The 24,523-nt window shown below is 41.0% G+C and overlaps 1 protein-coding gene, 1 long non-coding RNA gene and 1 pseudogene across 16 annotated transcripts in view; 1 reads left to right on the plus strand and 2 right to left on the minus strand.

Moving 5' to 3' along the window:
• The first annotated feature begins 998 nt into the window (after window positions 1-998).
• The window catches only part of LOC133916010 (uncharacterized), a 31,348-nt gene continuing 7,823 nt past the window's right edge, over window positions 999-24,523 (plus strand). Inside the window, exons 1-6 of one of the 13 annotated variants that reach the window (XR_009909434.1) lie at window positions 999-1,180; window positions 4,265-7,890; window positions 8,134-10,611; window positions 10,778-11,196; window positions 11,862-11,970; window positions 13,325-14,101. This is a non-coding gene — a long non-coding RNA (uncharacterized LOC133916010). Of the gene's footprint in view, window positions 1,181-2,586; window positions 3,120-4,264; window positions 7,912-8,133; window positions 11,197-11,852; window positions 11,971-13,324; window positions 14,102-24,523 lie in introns of those variants that run through there. The other 12 variants (XR_009909441.1, XR_009909444.1, XR_009909435.1 and 9 more) reach the window with 12 other exon arrangements.
• Window positions 1,807-5,048, minus strand: LOC133916008 (serine carboxypeptidase 1-like). 3 transcript variants are annotated; one of them, XM_062359469.1, is made up of 8 exons: window positions 4,661-5,048; window positions 4,234-4,341; window positions 3,866-4,140; window positions 3,523-3,783; window positions 3,308-3,426; window positions 2,496-2,591; window positions 2,297-2,402; window positions 1,807-1,947 (listed from the first exon to the last, which is right to left on the minus strand). In XM_062359469.1, exons 1-8 carry the CDS (start codon window positions 5,046-5,048, stop codon window positions 1,807-1,809), a joined length of 1,494 nt encoding a protein of 497 aa, XP_062215453.1. The 3 variants fall into 3 exon arrangements, with proteins under 3 accessions (XP_062215453.1, XP_062215452.1, XP_062215454.1); XM_062359468.1 differs by having other exon boundaries at window positions 2,496-2,594; XM_062359470.1 differs by lacking the exon at window positions 1,807-1,947 and having other exon boundaries at window positions 2,270-2,402; window positions 2,496-2,594.
• LOC133916009 (serine carboxypeptidase 1-like) lies at window positions 9,403-13,108 on the minus strand (annotated as a pseudogene).

Below are 24,523 nucleotides of genomic sequence, written 5' to 3' on the forward strand. Positions count from 1 at the left end.
TATATTTTCAAATGACTGAACGTATGACAGATATAAAGTAGGACTACCGCATAAATATGCCAACGTATATGAGTCTAAAATAAAACCACTGTGACAGTTGTTAGACCTGAGCAGGCCTTGCCCGACATGGCAAAAACAAAAAGTCGAGAAGCTCATAGGGTCGGGCCTGGGTAGCACATATTAAGCCTGAAGCAAACATAGCCTATCCTGAGACCGGCCCAAAGTATTTATTGTTACATGTAAAATGGCCAGGTGGCCCGGCCCGAACATTTGTCTAGCAGCCTTACAGGACTAGGCCTGGGCAGCCATTTTGGGCCCGACAATAATCAGGTTTTCCTCGGCCCAACCCGGGAAATAATAGAGATTTTTATTTTTTAAATAAAAAATTATAAATATATGCGTCTATTTGAAGATATTACAAATTTCTCATGTTGCCCGTTGGACAGGCCGTGCAACCTGTCGCTCATTGATCGGGTGCCATATTGATATTTTTTAGATTTTAGTAAAATGATTAGCAAAAATATTATTAAGGAACTAACCAATAAAAAAATATAAATGCACTTTATTTTTCAGAAACATTTGCTTTTTCAGGCTATCTTTTTTTTAGATGTTAGCCTTTTCAGTATAGTTTTTTCAGACGTTAGTATTTTCAGATATAGACTTTTCGTATATAGCCTTTTTAGTAACATGATTGTTCCTGACAGAGAAATCAATTTATTTTTCTAATTATTTTTTAGACTTAATTCATAAACTATCATAGATTTTATGTATAAATAGGAGTGCTAGAGACCACATGTAGAACAAAATCAATTGCCTCAAGCTGGGTGGAAATGTCGATATACTTGCGTGAAGACCTTTAAAGAGGTTCTTCTACTAGGTACATCTACTGGAGGACAACCTTTCTAGTGGTTACTACAGGTAAACCCTTGCAGCTAAACAAAAAAGCCTAATAAGTAATAACACATGTGCACGGTCGATTACCATTTACCAATTTACAAGTGCAGTCCATCGTGGTCGCAACTCGCATGACTCTTGACTCCGAATCTCCGATGAGCAGGCGAGACGGGCCCGGCGACGCGCTCGTGCGCATGGGAGGGCAAAACCCTCGTCCTCCTCTCGTCGCGGGCTGCCGGGCTCGTGCGGTGCCGGCGTCGTTCCGCGGCCGTGACCCCGTCTCAGGGTTCGCTCCCTCCCTCTCTCCCCTTTCACCCACTCCCGCTGCGGGTCCTCACTTCACTCGATCTTTCCTGCCCTTTCCCTCTTATATGTTTTACTATTTTTTTTTCGAGGACCCCCGTTTCTATCTGAATCTTCTCCTCCCCCCGTAAAATTTCCCCATGCCAATCCTTCCGTTTATGTGTGCGTTCGTTGATCAGATTGCTCGGTAATTAGATGCAACTGCTCTGGTCGGTTGGGTGGATTGGCCCGTGCTGCTGGTGCGGGGTAAATTTACCAAAATGTGTGTGCCTTTCTCCAATTAGTTGCCCAATGATGGCGCTATCACGAACACAGTTCAATTCTGGAGATGGACATGTTTAAGCATGTTCAGGATTTGCTGCCGTCTGAATTTTGTTTTATGTTACCTACATAGGAGAGTTGCTTTGGCTCTCCGTTACACTCGGTAGCGCTTGATTTAGAGCAGAATTATATAATTTCCCTTTCTTGTGCAGGGAAGTTAAACTAAACCGAAAACTACAAGTTTAGTAGTATATACTAGGGGTCTAGGGCCTTATGGATTTCCTGTGGCTCCGTAGGACCATGGAAGATACTGAACCTGGCGTTTGTGAAGCCTGCTAGCTTATTAGATCAGTGCGGAGGGAGCTTTCCTTCGAGGAATGATGAGAATAGTGCCATTGCCCTGCGAGGCTGGTAGTATGGGACCATGTGCCCAGATCCTCTGACTGTCGCGAACACCAGGTGTTTATATCCAACCACATAGCCAGCAACCTGCCGTTTAATGAAAGATGAGGAAACAGATGTTATGTTTCACATATGTAGCTATACAAAATAATGCATTTCTGATGTTTTTGGCATGCACACTATTTCTGTGCGCAACTGCTTGTCACCTATATAGTGGAACGTTTTATTTGATTACTTTCATTTTGTATTTTAAGAGTTTAGGAACTTGGCTATTGAACTGCTTTTGGGATAATTGATCATCGCAAGATCAGTCGAGCAAGCTAACGGATCATCCCTTTTTTTGCGGGAAGCATAGATACAACTTGAGCCAAAGGAATCCTGTTACATGAATGCTGATGTTCAATCTTAGTCATCTGATAAACAGTGGGCTCTGTACCTCATTGTCGATGCGCCATGGACGCCAAGATGTCTCTATAGGAAGCCCAAGAATGTCCAGCACGTATTGTGTTGAAGTGACTGAACACACTGCATCCATATCACCACTGGTACACAACAGTGGAGTTTAAATCACATTCTTTTAGGGTAACACATTGAGTTCAGTATTATGACACACATAATCCGGTGAACATATATACCTGTACAGCCATATCCTTGTGCCACTTGAAATGAGTTTCTTGATTGATGGCAGCATCGTCTCTGGCGAATCTTTCCAATTATCGAATACATGCTGACTACTTGAGAAAAACATATAAATTAATCATAAACACATCATACTGTTGACTTCTCCCTGATACTCATTTGCCAATCTAGTAAGAGGTTGCTTGAGACTGAACAAAATATCTGCAATTAAAATTGTCTATACCTCAATGAGTGTGGATTTAGTGCCACTAGGGACATATGCACACTCTATCCACACCATTGAGGATGCATCGGGATACATGTATCTCGGTGCGTAGTCAATGTTGTGGATATGCAGTGCATGTGGCCCTAGGGGCACCTTTGCTTTCCCATGACTGAATGGGTTAAGTATCTTTATGATTTCAGATAGCTGGTTGCTGGACGAACAGAACTATGTATAGGCTGCAGAATAATATGGCATTTTGCCCTTTTTAATGTTGACTTACTAATACCTTTTTGCATAAAAGATTCATAAAGGAAAAATTACTGTCAGCTGTGTTTCAGAATAATTTGTTATTGGATTCCTATAGGCTGCAGATACCTTTTTGGCATCAAAGTGATTGAGAAGTGAGTGATGAAAGGTATTTAAATATTTTGTTTCTTTGGCTTATATAAATTATAATTTGTACATAAAGCATCTACCTTTCAGATTGCTCTAAGAAATCCAATAACAAATTGCTAATTGAGGTCACACAAGGGGTGTAGTCAAACAGTGCACATAAATTGGAGGCAAATATGATAAACATATTTGGAGATTCAATCCACATACCTGCAATCCATCCATGGGTAGCTTAACCCTGTTGTGTTTGCATGGAGCGCCCTTTGAACCTCAGGACGATTTAGATAAGAGGAGACATAGTGATTTGTGCATGGATCACCAAACACCAACTGAAATAGTAAACCAAAAGTTCAGTATCCCAAGGATCATATATATAGCAAGAGAATTTAAAACATCTGTGAAATATTATGCTTGATGTTGTATACCGAGTCACTTGATTTGGAAGGATTGGAGGCATCATGGCATGTTGGTGCGTAGATGTCATAGTCATCAACATTTCCTTTTTCCTGGGAAGCTAAGTTCATGGCATTCTGGCAGTCTTTAGTGTATGTCCCGTTAAAGCCACTGTTAAAGCCACATTTATTCTGGATGGCTCTGTAAGTTCTTCCAGAAATCATAGCATGCATCCAATAGTAGTCATATGATGCTCTTAGGGTCACATTATCATCCAAATCTGCATTTCCAATCTGATCGAGTTTTACAGTGTTATCATTGATTAGAAATTTACAATTCTTATAAGTTTCAAAGCAGTTATTGCTGAACACTTACTGCAACACCTTTAAGCTTGACAATAGTTGCATTGGTGGCTCTATTGTTAGAAACAATCAGATTAGCTAGCTCTGGTATATAGTGACCCGCGTAGCTCTCACCAGTTATGAAGAAATCACGGTCCCGATACTCAGGAAATTTCTCCAGCCACTTGACAAGAAAGGTGTAAGCGTCATCTGTGGTCCTTTGGTCACCAGTGTTATAATAATCTGATGTAGTGTTTGAATATGAGTATCCAACACCAGCTGGGATCTCAACGAACAACATATTGGCCACTGCATTTATGGATGAACGTTGGAATGTCCACATGGGTGTTAATCCATGTAACTTATTTAACTATTAATCATGTGAAGGTTAAAGTGATTTACCTCTGTTCCATGCATGTGTTTTCTTGTACAGTGTCTTGTTGTCACTACGGACAGAGAAAGGTCCAAGTTCAAGCATGGCTCCAGTTCCAAAGGATGAACAGCCGGGCCCTGCGGATCCAGTGAGTATTTCATCTTATTCTTAGCAAACTAAGTGTCTTTCTCCTAAAGAATGGAAACTAGGTGCTAAGCCTTAGGTAGAACGTTCTTGCTGTAGCATTGCAAACAGAGATGATATATCATCTAGTATTGTGGACGTGATCTTTTCCAGTTCCTTGGTGACTCTCATTATGACAAGGAAATAGACCTAAAAATTTTTGTAACAGCAATTTGAGAAAAAAAAACTCTACTAACATATGGGGTGCTCATGTTCAGGAAGTAAAATGTGCTATAAGTTTATGGTCAACACTCAACAGAGCCAGTAACATACCTCCATTCAGCCATAGGACTAGCGGTTTGTTCAAAGGATCTTGAGGAGTCTCAACAAAGTAGTAGAACAAAGCTCTTCCAGCCTTTGCATCCACCGTGACATATCCTGCATATTGGTCAAATTCTACTACCTCCGTTTGCCCTGGCATTGATATGATCTTATCCTGCTCCCGTAGATTGTTTTTTGAGCCTCTATGCACCGAGGGACTAGATCTATTCTTTAGAGTTGTATCTTGTTTTCCTTGAACATATTTCCTGGATATTTTCAGTTGATCAAACTCAAGAGGCTGGTTAGCCTGGTTTCTAGTGGCTGTGTTTGCAACGCTGAAGTAGAACAAGGACCAAAGTATCAAGAGGCCTCTTTTCATCTTGATAGGAAGCGTGTGCATGGGTGCTTGGTGTCTTGTGCTAGGTTGCCATTGGTCAATCTTTATTTATAGAGGGGACATTGTATTTGCAGTACAGTTGAAGGAGTCCTCCAAGGAAACCATAATATGATTGATTCTTTGACTTTTCCGGCCAAGTTGGACTTAAAAAGCTCTTAATAATTACCTTTTGCTCATGGCATCCATATTTGTAATGCCAATGGTATTCAATTAAAATTCTTAGTTCCTTTTTTTGTGGACTGTGACCTAACAAAATTAGCACAATTCCCAGAAAGGTACAACAGCTATCTCTGGCTCAATTATAGTCATTACATGGGAAAGAAAAGGAAAAAGGTATGCAAATCAGATTGAGGGTCCTTTCTATCACAATATTGATTAAGTGCACTGCGCGTATCCTGATCTTTGACCTTATTTTATTTAGTATCATACATCCTCACACTCCTTTTAACAAGATTCCAAGGCATCTTTACTTTAGTGTGCTTTTCTGCTGTGGCCTGTAGTCTAAACCAAGGGATTGCACTGCATTTGTTGCTTCTTCTGATTGACTTTTAACAAGAGTACTATAAACTGTAAAAGTGTATTTGAAGAGAAGACTATTAGGTTATTCAGTGATCCCACAGAGCTGGGTGAAGTCGAGTTCTAGCTTAGTGCAACGGTCATCATCATAGAGAAGTATGTTGTTTCCTAGTTTCTCTGTTTCTAGATTTGTTATTCTGTTAAAATGAGGCTATACTTTTGTTGATAAAAAGGTGTGGAATTTAGTAACGATTTATGAATTTTTGTACTCGGGTTGGTAGCATCTGGTCAGCAACTCCATCACTGTATTGATGCATCGACAGTTGACACCTTGTCATTTCCATTTCAATGATGCAAAATATTGCTTTCTTCTCATGCATCTTCAAAAGAACAAATCGATCCACCTGAGTATGGACACACATTCCGTTTTGTTTTTTTGGTGGGTCTTTCAAGCAAGCTGCCCTTTTATCTGAAACCTTCCTGTAGAAAAGTAGATTCTAAACTTGAGCTGTGAGCATAGAACAAATATTTTCGCCAAACTGCCATTGACTGCTGACAATAGCCCCTCTTCTCCAGGAAAAAGGAAACTGAAAAATAAAGATCTTTTAGAAAAGAAATTGTCTCCTGGTTACTTTTTTCATTCTTTTTTTAAAATTTGTTTTTTTCCGTTTGTGTCCAATTCATAAGGTTCCTATGCTGTCTTTGAATAGACCATCAGCTTAGCTTAAATATATGCGGGCATCACATAACCAATGTGTTGGTGTATTTCTTTCTTTCCTTTTTTTTGTTTCCAGTTGGTGGTTATGCACTGAATAGGTCCACTTTGGGCTCAGAGTTGAAAATCTAGCTGATGGGACAGGAAGCATCAACTTTAGAAGGGAATCCCACTTTCTAGTAATGCACATATGCTGAATACTTCCAAGACAACACATTGTCAAAGAAAAGTGAGCAAGAGGAAGGAAGATGTGCACACAACAAGGCTTACAAAGGCAGCAAGGAATCTTTCCTTCTGCTAGTACTCTGGTTCCTTACAAAGTCATATGTTTACCATTATGAATAAAGAAGAATTTCCTTAGTCAAGTCAAGTTTTACTCTGCACAGAAAACTATCAAAATCATTCTCCAATGGGCATGCAAAAAGGATTCTGCAACGCCCAATGGAGATCAAAGGCAACCATTTCTTTTTTTGTCTGTTTGACTTCTGTAGGTTGCTAATTGGGAATGAACCTTCCTATGCTTTCTTGAGCAAATCAAGGTGTCTTCCGCTGTTGGATTACTTGATGGGCGGCATTGGTAAAGAGTTTAGATGCTGTTAGAGAATCATCTTGTGGTCCATTGAAAAATACAGCAGTGAAGGGAGACCTTTGTACACAAGTATAGAAAGCTATTCGACTTATTCTCGGAATGGAGTAAGGGAGGTAGCAATAAAGGCTTGCGTTTCACTACTTCTTTCTTAATAAAGTTTGCACTTTATCCAACTTAAATTTATTGAAATGACACGAGAAACTGCCCAAATGTACACTTCATTCCACTATTTCCTAGAAGTACAATTCTGTTTTTCTAATGTGAAACTCAAAACATCTAGGCATCATAAAACTATTAGAGGTCAGTATCTGGCACAACAAACTGCAACCATTTCGAGATAAGTATTTCATCAATTGTTTAGGCTTAGACTTTTTGTAGAAATTGAATAATTCAAAATACAATGTTGGTTATTTCATTCTTTGTAATAAAGCAATGGTATTTTCCCTAAAAGGAAGTCATGGATGCACGTCTAAATTATGTTTTAATTAGAATTGGCAAAAATCCAAAATTAGACAATATACGCGACCGTATTTGCCGAAATAGACAACATATCATCGTATTTACAATTTTAGCATCCATATTCGACACCTCATTTACCGAAAATTGACTTTCGGTACACTGTACACTGAAAAAATGCGGGCCCGGCCATATTTGGCACACGCGTCTGCTTTTGTCGTGTCGCTGTCGCTTCGATGTTTACTTTCTGCGCAAATGGCTGGTATGCATGCATGTTGCTTTACTTTTTGCGTGTGGGTGCGTCGTTTTGCTGCTTTCGGTGCGTCGCGTTGCCTGCAGCTCGCTACAAAATGAGCAGTGAGGAGGAGCAGCAGAGGTGAGCAGCGGAGCGCAAGGCGAGGAGCTGCAACGCAGCGCGAGGCAAGGAGTAGCAGTGCAGCGCGAGGCAAGTAGCAGTGCAGCGCGAGGAGAGGAGGAGCAGCAGCGCGAGGAGATGAGCAGCAGCATCGCAAGGAGAGGAGGAGCAGCAACGTGAGGAGAGGAGGAGCAGCAGCGCGAGATCAGTTATAGTAAGTACTTAGATTATATAGGTAATTAATATAGATTAGTAATAATAATAAGAGTAAGTAGATTGTTTAAGTTGATCAATTAGATTTGATAAATTATATTAATTTGATAAATTAGAGTACTTAGATTATGTATGTAATTAATACTTAGATTAATATGCATCCCACATCCATGTTCGTCATTTTCTATTTGGTCACTATGCTTATCTTTTTTTCATTGATTCAAATGCTCTTCTTTTGCGTTAGGTGTTCCCGGAAGACGCTGAGTTGATCAACAAAGAAATTTCAAACTTCTTGGTGATGTATATGCTCTTCTGCGGGGGTGTGATGCCTGGTTCGCATAGAAGACGACGGAGATTAGCGAACCTAAGGGGTATAAGGGTTCCCTCTACTATTCAACCAGAAAATGATGAGGCTGATGAGGACGATGATTTCATGCCACCAATGCCTTAATGTTCCAGCAATAATACAGGAGAAGGTTCAAGGAACACTGCATGGACTGGCACAACTGGTATTCTTTCACAAGTTTACGTCGTCACTTTTCATCGCCATCTTGAGATGATCTAGATAGTCAACAGCTATGCACTATGCATCTTGAGATCAATGATACAAGGGAGAATATTGAACTACTACATTTTAAGGATGCTTACAGCCTTTGAGACTACATGGTGAATTAAGAATTTTCAAATGTACATTTAAATTAGCAAATAATTTCTAATTTTATCGATACTTGGCAATTTCTAACATTAATGTGCTTAGGCTCAAACCATGACATATGTTTATATCTATGTTTTGACTCAGCCTTTAGATAAGAAGTGACTAGAGCTTTAAGCATAAAATGCAACACCTCTATCATGACTCTATATGTTTAGACACGAAGTGACCACATAACAGAGCTTCAAACATGAAATGGCAACACGCCTCTTTCTGTCTCTGTCGGCGGACGTTACGTGACGCAGCCGGTCCCGGTATAAAATAACAAACACTAAGTGTTATGTGATGTAGCATTTCCCGGCATAAAATAACAATATCAAAGGGGCGGCAACCGGGGCCAGGCCATATTCGGCATATGAGGTGCCGAATATGGCACTGTAGCCCATATTCGGTGCCGAATACAATTAATATTCGGCACATGAGGTGCTGAATATGGGCTACAGTGCCATATTTGGCACCTCGTGTGCCGATTATGGCTGGGCCCACGTTTTTTCGGCGTACAGTGTACCGAAAGTCAATTTTCGGTAAATGAGGTGCCGGATATGGATGCTAAAATTGTAAATACGACGATATGTTGTCTATTTCGGCAAATATGATCGCGTATGTTGTCTAATTTTGGATTTTTGCCGTTAGAATTTGACATTCCTGTTACATGACTGCCTGTATCTCCTTCAATGCAAGCAATTCAACTATGATATCAACTGGTTACTATGTTTCAATTATTTTTCTCATGAACACCGGTCTATCTTTCATTGTTAGAAACAATAAAAGAGTAGAGGCTTGTGAAGTATTGATCATTCAGGGGGCAGTTTCCCTTGCAGGAATGACGAGAACAAGGTGAGCGCCCTTTGGGGTTGGTAGGTAGGAACCACATGTCCAACTCCTCTGACTGTTGCAAATACCAGGCCTTTGTACCGAACAACATAGCCTCCAACCTGCCATCTCATAAAGAAACAAAACTGTTTTCAGAACCCTCCATGACAACAAATGGTTAGACTATATCGTTTTATGCTTTTGCGCCTATACCTCACCATCATCAGAATACCATGGCCGCCATGATCTGCAGCCCTAGAATGTCTAAAGAATATAGTGTTGAAGTTACTGGGCACACAGCATCGATGTCACCAACAACAACAACAACAACAACAACAAAGCCTTTCAGTCCCAAACAAGTTGGGGTAGGCTAGAGATGAAACCCATCATCGATGTCACCACTAAAAGTTAAAATGAATTGTTTCTTTGTAGGGTGGTCTAGACAGACATAGAGATTATATAAACTTTAGGGGGTGTTTGAATAAAGGGGTTGTTTGAATAAAGGGGTTGCTCTAGTATTTTTCTTTCTGGATTTTACTGAAATTTGAACCAAATCCTAAGGATTGGATCCAAATGGCCCATATCCGAACAGGCCCTTAGTAATGCATGTGCTTACTCCACTTGAAATCAATTTCTGAATAGATGGTAGCATACAGACTTGTGCATCTTTCCATTTTTCAGGAGAAATGATATGACTGGTGCTCAAAAAGCATACAAAACTTGGTTAACCTATCAGAAGGCTAAATGGAACATGGTTAACCTATCAACTAAATTTATTATGAAATAGTTGAAAGAGCATGGGGTATGTTCCTTTCACCTGCAATCCGACCATGGCTACTTCAATCCTGTGGTGTTAGCATGAAGTGCTCTCTGCACCTCTGGGCTGTTTGTTGGTTACCTGCAACACCATACCATGAGTTGGGGAGAAGTAGAACTTGGTTAAAATCTGGGAGAGCATTTTACCGAGGCATGCTGCTGTTGGGAATCAGAAGCATTCCAGCAGAAGGATGCATAGATGTTGTATTGATCGATGAGGCCCTTCTCATTGTTAGCTGCTTCTATCGCAGTTCTACAGCGTCCCGTGTATGTTCCATTAAAGCTGCAATTTTCCTGAACTGCCTTGCGAGTTTCTTTGGCGATCATAGCATGCTTCCAGTAGTAATCAATGATTGCTCTTGTGTTTGTGTCATCATCCAGGTATGCATTCCTGATCTATTCCCAACAAGTGAATTCTATAATATAATATGTATATATATTTTGAGTCAATATCATTGGAAGCATTACTAACTGTTATTGTCCCATTACTTACAGCAACTCCTTTGAGATTGATCATAGTGATATTCATGATTTTGTTATTTGACAGAGTTGTGTTGGCAAGCTGTGGTATGTAGTGGCCGCCGTAGCTTTCACCAGTTATAAAGAAGTTGTGGTCCTTGTACTATGGGAACCTCTCAAACCAATTGATGAGGAAAGTATACGCATCTGCCGCGGTGCTCCTGTCACCAGTGTTATTGTAATCTGATGTTCTGTTCGAGTATAAGAAGCCAACACCAGCAGGGCTCTCAAGGAAGAGCATGTTTGCCACTGCCATCCGGAAATTACAAGTCAGCACGGAGGTATTATGAATGTAACTGGCATATGTAACCTTGTGGAAATCTGCTTACCATTGTTCCAGGCGTAGTTGTTTGTGGACAGTGTTTTGTTATCTCCGTTGACGAAGAATGGTCCAATTTCAAGCATAGCTCCTCCCAGAGAAGAACAACCAGGCCCTAAAATTTCAAGGTAACTCTTTCTGTAATTCAAAAAGAATAGCATATGATAGAATTGTCGGTCATAATGATTTTCAGGAACATATTTTCTGAATATGTTAAGGTTAACCTTTTGAATAATTAAGACAAGTAGCTAATGAGTCATGTACCAAACATATACATACTTATAGAGTAAATCTTAGCGTTTAGTGAGACAACTATTATAGATGAAACACTTTGGTATCCACTTTTACAGATTTAAGTTTATAATTTTTATTAATTGGAAGATTTTTAAGTTGATAGTTGAAATGTTCAGAACTATTTGATCATGCTTGGTACTATTTGAGGAACTGTCAAGCTTCTTTCGTACCTTTTCCTGCAAAAGAAAGGATTATAGTTCACCTGTAATTTTCTTCTACTACTAAATATTCTCTACTTTCCCCTCTACGTAATTGACATGTCACTTTATCCTGATCAATGGTATGTACAGATGATGAAAAGGTATGTTCCAATATATTAGTGGGTAAGTGATTTATTTAGGAAAAAAGGAAAGAAAATGCAAACAATACACTTTGCTATGAGCTGAGTTTATGCAGACGTCGAGAATCATGCATCGAACAGTGCACAAGTCTAAGTTATTGAACATATGAATGGTCTCCAAATTTACTTCTATGTACTAAATCAATTAAGGCCTTACAGATGGAAACGGCATAATAGTGAGTTCTGGAGAGTCTTCAATTCAAAATCTGTTGTGCAGCGTCAAGGATTGGTGTGCTCAACAAATTACCTACTTTGAGCGTAATATTAGGTCAGTCAGCTGAGCAATCCTTAGAATAGTTACATGTGTCCTGTTTGTATAAGTAAATTAATAGCCAACTCCTTTTCCATTTCCACAAGCTAAGGTTGATACTAAGTATGATAGATTGCCAGCTTTTGTCTTTTGTGTGCCTCTTTGCGCACACTTGGTGGTGGCCTTCACTTAAGCAGCAAAAACACCATTAATTGATCTCAATTCTTCTGGAAAACTGATGTGCATTTTTTGTATTTGGTAAGCCACTAGTAGGCCATTAGAACATGAGAGGGGGGGGGGGGGGGGAACTACTATTTGGTGCTGATCTGTAGCAACTTCCAACTGTATTTCAATTTTGAACCTTGAAACCATGATTTTATGGATGGATGGTTATGACAATTATTCATTTTTGGCTTACTGCAACAAGATGAAATACAGAGAGCATAAAAAAACATATAACCAGAGCATAGAAGCACATTTGTCCGAAAAAGGCATAATAAACCACGTACCATTTAGGTAGGTAGGTTGCCTTACCTCCATTCAGCCACAAGACCAATGGCTTGGTGGATGGATCTTTAGAAACCTCTGCGAAGTAGTAAAAGTGGGCCTTCCCAGATGCTGCATCAACCGTGATATAGCCTGCATACTGATCAAAGACAGCCTTCCCTGGCTGCCCAGGAAGCTCACTGACCTTATCTGCCTTCTTCAGCCCATCTTGGGGACTCAGATTTATTGGATGATCCATGCTCCAACTCATAGGAGTTTTGTTGTCTAGTTGATCATGTCGCATCCCCATTCTTGATCTGGTGACGTCTGTGTAAGTATGAGGCAGAATAGTTGGATGGCAAGTGCATCTCTTCTGATCGTGGAGGCTAAATGGGAAGAACACCTACAACAATAACTGCGCATGGTTGGTGGTGTTAGATTGGCCTACTCTTCGATTGGTTGAAAGAGTCTTATATACAGGGGACCATAAATGATTGTCATCTTTGTCCTATTGGGTTCTTTGATTAGAAATAGACACTGGATTCATGCCAAGGATATGACCACGTAACAACCTTGTAGCAATAACTGATTCTTGAATTTGCATAAGCAGAAATGTGTAGTGTCCTATTTGTTTAAACCCTGTGCTCCAAAATTCAGTGCCTTGGGTTGATCCAACGCTAAAATTAAGGTGTATGAATGTACCAGTGAAGTATGAAAATAACATAGAAAAGGTAGGCTTGCTTGTAATGTGTGTAGATCAGAATACTTTGATACAAGTGGGTACAAGGAGTGTGTGCACGGAATGATTTTTTTCTTGCAATAGTCTTACTTTGCACCATTGTTTTGATTTTCTACCACTTGGCTTCTCATATCATGCATTTTTCAGGATTTGCGAAGCAGACCATCATGACTGAAACTTTATATGGTTCACGTCAGTAGACCCACACACAACAAAAACCCGACTGGAATCTGAATTGTTGAAGGGCAGATCAATCAGCAAGTAATTGGCTTTGCATCAACATCAGGTATCTTGTTCTCTTCTCCTTTTCTTTGCACCGTTCTGGGTTCACAGATTCGAAGAGATATCCATTAAAGTGTAGCATATAGGATGGAAGATGCTCTATGCAGTGTAACTCGAATAATATTTACAGCTTCCTTATCCAATGCAACCAGTAGGGCCAGATTTGTTCCAGGGCCAACATTTGAGCGGGCACTACAACAACATAATGCAACTGTAGATGCTTACGAACAGCTTTCACTCAATCAAATTATGTTGTTAGCTTCTTTACACGGTAGTAATTAGTATTTAGGCTTGTGTTTGTTATGAGGTTACGACAACCAGCTTAGCTAACCTTAACCCAGCAAGGTTAGCTTAACCCATATTTTATATTTTGGCTACTAACCTAGTTAAGCTAATCATTTTGTCTAGATTAGGTAGGTCAGCTTGGTTACCAGTAGAAAAAAGTGGTGGGTTAGCATATCGTAATCCTTTTTTTTAGCGGAAAATGAGGGGAAAAACGGTAAGGGAAGCCCTACCAATGGTAATATTATTACTAATAAAAAAAAAGAAAGGAGAACTGAACAAACAAGGAAAAAAGAAAAAACACAGACCTGTACAAGGAAAGAAACACAGAAAAACACAGGGAAAGAAAGGGAGAGGGGGGGGGGGGGGAGATAAAACTTAGCCAAGAGGCCAAGCTAACTGAAGGGAGTAACCCAATCAACGATCTGCTGTCTTTTTCCTTCAATAATTCTATGAGCTTAAATAAGGGTTTCCTCCACGAAGTTCCTTCACTAGAGCTGCAAGCTTGGCTGTTTATTTTCAAAGATAAGGCTATTTCTCTGCTTCCAAATATGCCATGCTCCAACGATGAAGATCTCCATGAAGAAAGGATAAGCAAAGCATGAAATTCTGATGGAGGTCCAGCAGCTTAAACTGAACTGAGAACCAAAGAACAAATGAAAAACAGTTTCTTCTGTTTGAGTGTTATAGAGAACACAATTATAGTTATCATTATCAACCCTCAAAATTTTCCTCTTCAGAATGTTCCTAATGTTTAGTTTGTCCATTATGAGAAGTCATATGAAGACTCAATTTGTTGCAGCATTTTGATTTCTAGATCCAATTGAAAGGTTGGGGAGGAAAAATATGTCTGTAAGGTAAATTGTAGCACTTCTTTATTGAGTATGCACTGGTGCCCCAAATGTAATTCCATGAGTCTTTAGCACCTTTCTGTATCTGAATTTTTTGGATAAGTTCTTGTAATAGATTTGTGCTAGAGCTGATAGTGGTAGATAGATTTGTTAGGAAATCAACAACTGAGATGTTCTTATTTTTTGCAAAAGAGAAAAGTCTTGGAAATTTCTCCTGTACGAGATGATCATTCCATACGCCTGATCAGAAAAGCACAATTGTTCCACTTCCAATTGTACATGATACCATTCCTTTGAACAACTCGTATAATCTTAACACGCCTTTCCACCAGAAGGATCCTTTCTCAGTAGCTGCATGAGGAACTCGATCATTTACATAATAGGAATTTCAGATTAGCTTTACCCATGGTAGATGTCTTTGGTTATAGAATTTGTCCAGGTGTTTAATCAAAAGGCTGGATTTTGGTTTTTGAGGTTGACCATTCCTAGTCCCCTTTTAATTTTAGCTTGGTTATTTTTTCCCAAAAGGTTGACCTTTTGCATTAATACCAAACCCTCTCCACAAGCAGTGTCTTCTTGCTCTGTTCATGTACCCAATTACACCCACATGTACTTGCAGGGTATACATGGTATAAGTAGGTAAGGATAAGATGATAGAATTTGTTAGATGTAGCCGGCCAGCTAGAGATAGCAGTGAGGATGTTAAATTGAGTCTTCTTTCAGTCTGGTTCATGAGAGGAGCATATCTTCGACCTTTGGTTTTGTGGTTTCAAGGGGTAGGCCCAAGTAAGTGAAGGGAAGAGTGCCTAGTTTGCATCCAAAGACTCTAGTCATGTTCTGAGCTTTATCTTCACTAAGATTTAAAGGTATGAGACATGATTTTGCATAATTGACCTTCAATCCAGTAGATTGAGAAAATGTTTCAAGAATCCCTTTGAGATAGAACAATTCATGTTGTGAAGTTGTGAAGCCTTTAGGAAAAGAATAGTATCATAAGCATACTGTATAATTGGGAAGCCATTTGAGCCTCTCGGAGGAATTAGGAGGTTGAGTAGACCCACGTTACATGCTTTATTGATAATGCATCGAAGAAGATCTGTAGCCAACACAAATAGAAGTGGTGAAAGAGGGTCTCCTTGCCTCACAACACGCCTGCAATGAAAGAATTTTCTAGGTATTCCATTTAGCAAAATGGTTGTGGACAGAGGTGGCCGAATGGACGGCCAGGCCCGGCACGACACGTGCCCATTGAGGCATGACCCGTTTAGGCCCGTTAGCTAAATGGGTTGTGCCGTGCCGATCCACGTGCCGCGACTTTAGCCCAAGCACGTCCCACTTAAGACCGGGTCATGCCGTGCCGGTTCCCGGCATGGTAGGCCCGATGACCTTTTTTGGCCCGTCAGCTCATCAGCCTGCGGAAAATTGGAAAAAATCATAAAAACTTGCTTTACCCGAAATCGAACACACGACCTTCTGCTTGGGAATCAAACACACTATCATTGCACCACATATCCTATATAGTATTAGATCTAAACAAATTATATAAGATATTACAAAATAGAAATAGTTAAACGGACCGTGCCGTGTCGGCCTGTCGTGCTGCGGCTCCGACCCAGGCACAGCCCAAGCCGTCGTGCCGTGCCGGCCTGACCTGTTAGCCATCGTGTCGTGCTGTGCCTAGGCCGGGCCGAAAATGGATGTGCCTCGTGCCGGCCCATTTGGCCTGGCCCACTTGGCCACCTTTTGTTGTGGAGCCAGAGCCAAGAATCTTTTTTGTCCAATTTATCCAGGTGCTGTCAAAACCCAGGTGTTGAAGCATATTGATGATTTAACTGTGCTCAACTGTATCAAATGATTTCTCAAAATCCCGCTTTAAGATTACAATCTCCCTCTTAGAATGATGACACTGATGAATGTACTCAAATCCCTAGGTCGGACAGTCCTGAATTGTTCTGTTCTTTATGAATCCGTATTGATTTTGATGAATTAAAGCAATGATTACATATTGAAGTCTGTTTGCCATGTGTTTTGTGATTATTTTCAACACACAGTTCATCAAAGATATAGGCCTATAGTCGTTAACTCTAGAAGGATTATTGTTTTTGGGAATCAAAATGATGAAAGAATTATTTATGGCTTGAAGGCTCAAGGATCCATTGAAAAAGTCACTACAGAGAGCATAGAAGTCTTCCTTAACTATATGCCAACACCTTTTCATAGAGTCCATTGAACTTGTCAGGTCCTGGAGATTTTTCAATTGACATTTGTTGTATAGTTCAGCCAATTTACTCATAGTTGAAAGGAACCGAGGGATGGTCAAGGTTATCATGTCTTTGGACAAGCTCTTCAAGGTTGAAATGTATATCTAGGTTGAGAGTTGATCCCATGGCTTTGTATGTTTCAAAAAGGATTGTAGCCTTTTCAAGATGACTAGTGACAGTTCTTTTATCACATGTTTCCAGACTTGTGATAGTATTGTGTTTGTATCTTTCAATTGCAGCCGCATGAAAGAACTTGGTGCTCTCATCACCAAATTTTGTCATCTGATAGTGTATCTCTTCTTCTAATATTCTTTTCTATAATATAACAAAATAACAATGTGATTTTTGAGAATAGTTCTAAAATTGCTTTCTTGAATAAAGGCTTTCTTGAATAAAGAGAGTTCTTTGCTCCTCTAGCTTATCTAAGATCTCAAGCACTATACTGCATTTTTTTTATCAGATCGTTGAGTTGTGAGATACCCTTGCTTCATCTTTTTAAGGCTCTTCTTAGCAATTTAAATTTGGTCAAGATTCTAGTTGCACTGTTGGTTGTCCTAATCTCTGTCTTCCAGATACTTTCAACTAATTCAAAGAATCCTGGATTGTTCACCCAAAAATTTTCAAACCTGAAAATCTGCGTCTTGGGTATTGAAGTACTAATTTGGATCATACAAGGAATGTGGTCAGAGACTAGTTCTGCCAATGGAAGAAGTAATGTGTTAGGATAATCAGATATCTAGTTTATTGATGTAAAGCACCAGTCTATCTGCTCCAATAAGGGGTCATCTTGCATGTTACTTCATGTGTATTTCCTTCCTTTGAGGGGGGGGGGGGTTTCATGAAGCCCAGACCTCTTCTATTTCTATCCGAAAGAGCTATGTAAAAGTTGTCTCCAATAAACATCCAATTTTTATCTCTTCAACGTTCAAACCATTCATCCAAATAACAAACTCTTCTCTCTCTCGGCCTTGGCAAGGCTAATAGATAGTTGTGACAGTCCAAACAGAACTGTCATGAATCGAAGTGAAATTAACAACAGTGGCCGCATATCTTAAGATATGAATTACTTCACCAGTGAACCAGCCCAAGCTCTGCAAACAATTCCTCTTTCTTGGCCTTTCTCAGTCTGGGGCTTGGATATCCTGGGACCGTTCCTAAGGGTCCAAGGTGGTTACAAGTTCCTATTCGTGGCTATCGACACGTTCACCAAGTGGATAGAGGCCGAACCCGTAGGGAAAATAACCGCAAAAGCGGCCAAGAAGTTGACGAGGAGCATAATTACTCGATTTGGCATTCCACATCGGATAATTACGGATAAAGGTAGCCAGTTCAGAAGCAGAACCTTCATTGCGTTTTGCGAGAATTCGGCATTAAGACTTATTTCACCTCAGTAGCTCACCTGCGGAGTAATGGTCAAGTTGAGCATGCTAATGGTATAGTCTTCAGGGTATCAAAACTTGGGTCTTCGACAGGCTAAAAGCCTACTCAACACGCTAGGTAAAAGAGCTTTCCTCGGTACTATGGGCCGTTCGTACGTCGGCTAATAGGGCCACCGGTGAAACTCCGTTCTTCTTGGTTTATAGAGTGGAAGCGGTGCTCTCGACTGAGTTGCAGTTCAGATCACCTCTAGTGGAAAGTTACTCTGAAAAAGGGTAGGAGCACTTATGAGTGGATGACATAAATTTACTCGAGTACCGAGATCGAGTATCTATTCGAGTGGCTAAGTATCCGCAGGCGTTGTGTAGATATCAAAGCCAGAAAATTCAACCTAGACAACTCGCTGCTGGGGACCTCGTCCTACGAAAGGTGCAAAAATAGGCTCAGCGCCACAAGTTATCGCCTAAGTGAGAAGGATCTTACATAGTAGTCGAGGTCACTCGACCTGGGTCGGTACAACTATCTACTCCAAACAGCGAGATACTCGAGCACTTGTGGAACATCGATCTACTATGAAAGTTTTATTCATAGAAAAGGTAGGTCACAGGTAAGTCAATTACATTCGATTCGATTGGCTACTCGAATACATAGTTTTTTATTTTTCACTCTTATCTGTGTGGCTAGTGCAAAATTGACAGAAAAGATCAACTTAGATCTTGCAACAAACCTCCAAGATTTTGGAAACGTATGAACCCTTATTCATCCTTGAACGAGTCGAGGAACCTTTTATACTCCTCCCTCAGGCGACAGCTGACCATTCCAGGAACCGGCCACCGACCAGCATAGGGACCAAGGAAATAGGCCAAGGTGAAGACCCTGCTGGAGCTGCTGGCCAGCGCCGGTGATGCCGAGTGGTCTTCTGCGTGGTGCGAAGGCGATCTGGCGGTTGTCGATGGAGAAGACCACTGTGCCTCCTTAGCTGGTGATGACCTGAAGGCTCCACCGCCGAAGACCTCGATGGCGGCTTGGTCGATGATCTGTCGAGATCACGACCATCCTCAATCCTCCCCTGTGCAGAGCGCTATGCCGTCTGGCTTGAAGCATAGGTCTTGATGTAATGGCGAACGCGCTGAATGAGGCTACGACTATTATCCGTGGTGGGCGCTTCTTCCCTCTCTTTCCTAGGTCTGCCACTCGAGTCCTCGTTGGAGGAGGAAACAATGATGATTTCAGGAGGGACCATGGTGAGAGGCCTAGAGGACAGGACTTCTGGGATTACTTCACAAGGTGGAGATGGAGTAGAGGCCATGGCTTCAAGCTCTACAAGTCCTAGAAGGCAATGAGCAAAGTAAACAAAGGGGCCAATGTGAAGGACAGACAGCTTCGAGTCCCCTCTATTTATAGCAGGGGGAACGAGTCTTACTGTATAAACATAGTCGTCAAGATCCAAAATGATGGTGTCACCTCGGGCGCGTAGCGTGTTCGGTGAAAGCCAAGACGTCAGGATGGCATTATGGCTTGTCTCGTCTCTGCAAAGAGGGATGGATGGTCATTACGACGCGTCAAATCAAGATTTGCGGTAAAAACGAGCACAAACGGGAGTGGGTTTTTAATGCCCACCTACCTGGCGGTTCGAGCTCACTCAGCATCCACATTGCAGTTAAAACAATAATGCTCGGGGCTTGCACTCTCGAGTATTCAGTCGAGGATGGTGTGTTGGTGCTCATGCTCTACTACCTGTTTCGATTATCACATAGAGCATTGAGTCGGGAACTACATCTTGCATTTTTTGATGCTTATGCTCTTCTCTCCACTCGATTATTACATCGAGTGTAGAGTCGGGGGCTACATCATGTTTTTTTTATGCTTTTGGTTCATTCTACGATGTTAGTGTTTTTTACACTCGAATTCAGTCATTGAGCGAAAAGACTGGGGCCATACCAAGTATATATTGATGCATATGCTCTACTCTCTATCTTGATTACCACATCAAATAGAGAGTCGGAGGCTACATTACATACTTTCGATGCTAGAGCTTTACTCTTTATTCGATGATATTATCGAGTCCATAGTCGAGAGCAATAAAATTACTTTCCGATCAATGGTACAGGTATGTCCTTTTTTTACTCTTTGATCGAGTAATTTCTTCCTCGACCATAGAGTCGACATAATACCATATTTTTGTTATATGTTTTTTTGCAAAATTGTATATGGTTCTGCATCGGTCATATTAATAGAACCAATGGAGATATGTGTTGGGTCGATGATGGACAATTATACCTCAGGAGGCATAATGGCCCAGAGATTGTCAGACATCTCACGTCTCATGGCCAAAAGGGTTCTGAAGTCCTAGTCTACCTTGCGTGTGCTCTCTATCGAGTTCATGTTTATATGCTGATTGAATGCGTAAGTTGATAAAAGTTCACAAAAAATTCGATATGCTCTTTCTTTTTCTAAGCTTTGTATTAGTCTTTTCCTTACTATTACGGTCTTCTCGAGTACTCGAGGGTCACACATCTAATGGCTTATCTAGTTAAAATTTCAGGTTGACAGATGCATAATCGTATGGTCTTGAGAATGATGATAACATATATCTATCAGTTATTGCATCTACTTATGCTAATCCTATTTCATCGACAAGGAAATAGCAGACAAAATCATAATAGACTGGCAAAGTGTAGCATTGTTGCGGGCATTCTCAGATCATAAAATATATTTTACAAGTGCCAGAACAGGATGGACCATCAGTCTAAGGGACTCTCCTCACTATCATCACTAGGCAAACTAAGCCTCAGAGACTCGACAAAGGCTGGAACTACCGGCTGGACGCTTTTGACAAGTTTTGCGGCCTCCACGCTAGTACAATTAACCCGACTGTCACCAACGAGATATCAAGCGTGGGATTGTAACTCTTGAGTATACCAAGCAATGTAGCGACGCTTGCTGAAGCTGATTGGGTCATGCGGTCGAGTGTCTGCTCCTTCAGCTTTTGAAGAGCCAAGACAGCAGCATCCCTTTTAGTCATCAACAGAATAAGGGAATGAAAGGCAGTAGCATATTAGATAGGCAAAATATTAGTAATGACTCCATTGCATCTGTCAAAAATCCTAACAAGAAGCATATTACTCGACTAAGGAAAAAGCTTTTGATGATATCCATTTACAAGAACGCCAAATTTTCTTCAAGGGACTTTACGGTTCTGAATACTTCGTTGTAGAAAACTTCAAGCACGCTATAATCATCTCGGTCATAAGCTGAGTTTGTCCAACGGAAGCTCAGAATTCAGTTAGGGTTGGTAATCCCGGGTACTGGAGGGACATCTTTAGACGTCAGGCCCAGCAGGATTGTTCTTTCCTTCGACCAGTAATCCAGGGTACTGGAGGGACATCTTTAGACGTCAGGCCCAGCAGGATTGTTCTTTCCTTCGACCAGGGAAGTCCTTCGACCAGGGGATAACTTCCCATTCTAGTGACTCCCATATGTTATCACCAAATGTGTGAAGGGAAATCAGCGTTAGTGCACTGTGCTCGGCTGGATCATCGATCTGCTCTCCAACTTTCAAGAAAAATGCGTAAGTGTCGACCAGGAGCAGTCGAGAACCTCTCAGACCAGGTCGCCAGATCTCGAGCTTAGGGGTCGATTGTTCTAATGCTACCACCGCGCCTGATGGATCTCCTGAAGCCACTCTATCTAAGAAATCCGCAATATGCCATCAAAACTTGCTACTGGAAACTCGGAACCATCGCAGTGGCCCGTCAACAAGATATATGTGCACTCCCTTTGTCATCTGAAGGTGAAAGCAAGGCATCCTCGGGACAACGATAATGAACAATTTCCCGTTCCTCCACACTGCACATCCTTTTAGACTGACCCAGAATGCGTCGTACGAAAGCGAAGGAAGGTCAGAAAACCATCCTGTTACCGGGTTGATCAACCTACCTTTGACTTGATGCCCTCGTTCGATGACGATTAGGAGCCCGTTCGAAGCCCCGATTATCTCCCAGCTATCGCTGACCAGGCCTTGGAAACGAAGGTTGAAAACTGTTCGCTCCCCAGAGGATGCACCTCCACCAAGCCGTCCTCATGTATGAACAGCCCTTTCAAGATCCATGGAGAAAATTTCGCCGTTCTATGCACTTCTCGCCACGCGGTGCAGACACATCGAAAGAAGGCAAAATCCTCCGGATGAACCAGCTTGTTGGAGATGATGTCGAGCACTCCCAAGGGAAGAGCTGCCCAATCAAAAGTCTCCGCCATGAGAGTTAAAGGGAAAAGATGAAGTTCTCCAAGTAGAATGCGAGCAATGGTCGACGAGATCGAAGCACAAGGTTGCAATGGAGGTCACGAGAGTAGGTCAATAGAGTTTACTACTGAGACAAATAGGCCCTGTCTCAAGGTAGGACACGGAAGTCATTTCTGCTTCGGAAAGGGAAAAATTACAGTCTCTTTGACAACCACGCCTATTTTTACCACACTTCGACCGGCGTGAAAAGCAGTATGATGACGACGTGCAAATCTTTGCACGCCCTTTTGCCCGTATTAAATGCGCCTACACCTGTCGTTTCAAATTTTGAAAGGGTTTTTTTTTTCAACTCTACTCGGAGTTGGGTGTCGATTAGTTGACTTCTTTAGTCTTTTTCTTCAACTCTCGAGTGCGGTTATTCACAGGGTACTCGACTCGACTGATCTTCCACTAGATACTCGAGGAAGGATCCGTCTATACTCAATTCTTTCGACTATGAACCTGATCTATTTTACTTGATCAAGCTTAAACTTGGTGGTACTCGAATGAGCGCTTATAGAAATCTTTCCTCCTGAATAGAGTTAGGGGCTACTGCCGAATATCTAACTATATGGTATATGCGCACAAGAAATATATCATATACAGACAGGGTATGTACAACACATATTAAGAAGCTTTAAATATCACGGAACCGAATCAGCGGTACCTGATACACTCGGAATCAAGGAAGTACATATAAGGAAGGTTTCAATTAGTTACCTAACTCGATATGATTAGTACTCAAAACAGATTTATCTACTTGGACGTCAAGGAAGATAACTCCCTATCAACCGTGGCTGGATAGGAGTCGGCACCTCACCTCTATATAAGGTGAAAAGGCTGGGAGGGGGAGGGGGGAGAGGAACTCTTGTACTCGAATCATCAATATACGATAGCAACACCCCCACAGGATGTAGGGTATTACTCCAATCGAAGGTCTAAAACTGTATACATCGATTGTCTCGTCTCGTGATTAATCTCTGCACTCGAAGGTACAAGTCAATTTACAGACACATTATCAGAAACTAATCTTCGACAGCAGATTAAGCCCTAGACCCATCCTGTAATCCCCAAAACCAAACGCAGTGGCTGGCACGCCTATTTTCTGTTACATATATGACAAATTTCCCCTTTTCTTTTCCCAACATGATCCATACGTCTCATTTTACATTGCCAGATATTTTTCAGTCTTGCAACAAAATAGAAAGCATGTCCCTTTTTCTCGCGAAAAAAAGGAAGCCTGTCCCTTTACAATTTGTTTTTTTGGCCTTAACGTTCACAGTAACTATGCTTCCAAAACAATTATCTGGAGATATTATTTTTTTAATCGGTATGGAGATGTTAACCTTGGTCTTTGTAAGTACAACCTCTTAAAACATGTGCTTGGGCCGAAATATACCTTATAACACGAAAATGGAGGGAGCAACTTGATGAACTCTATTATTTTTGTTATTTAAGTCTCAGCCTTACCTTTCAGTGTATCTGTGCATTTTCGGACGCCAATTTCGGCTTGATAAATGGGCCTATCAAATTACTGGCCTAGGACAGCGTCAGTGAGCTGGCTGTTTCCAGTTCAGCGTCTCCGGTAAACTGAGAAGCACATGGAGGAAATTATGGGCCTGTCTGTATCACTCACTGTACGTTCTCACTTGCTTATGATTTGTGATACACTTAAGTAATAAGATAGTTTGGGAGCTTATTTCTTTTCATTCCTTGCATATGCTTATAATTGATTGGAATGTAGCACTATTGGTCAAGAAAAGAGTTAGGCACGAAATTCTGCACTAGCACCTTCATGTTTGATACTCCCTCATATTACCGAGAGCTGCATTTAACGAACTTCTCTTAGGAAAGTTTCATCTAGAAAAAGAAGAAAAACTAAGGAAACGGAAAAGAAGAATGGTACAATTCATTGGTCTGGTTCTTTTTTTGTTTTGAACGAAATCGGTAGGAGAGCTGCTCGTTGTATTAATAAGAAGACCTGATGTGTCAAAAATATTTTTAACAAATC

Source organism: Phragmites australis, chromosome 4 (genome assembly GCF_958298935.1).
Source record: "Phragmites australis chromosome 4, lpPhrAust1.1, whole genome shotgun sequence".
NCBI lineage: Eukaryota > Viridiplantae > Streptophyta > Magnoliopsida > Poales > Poaceae > Phragmites > Phragmites australis.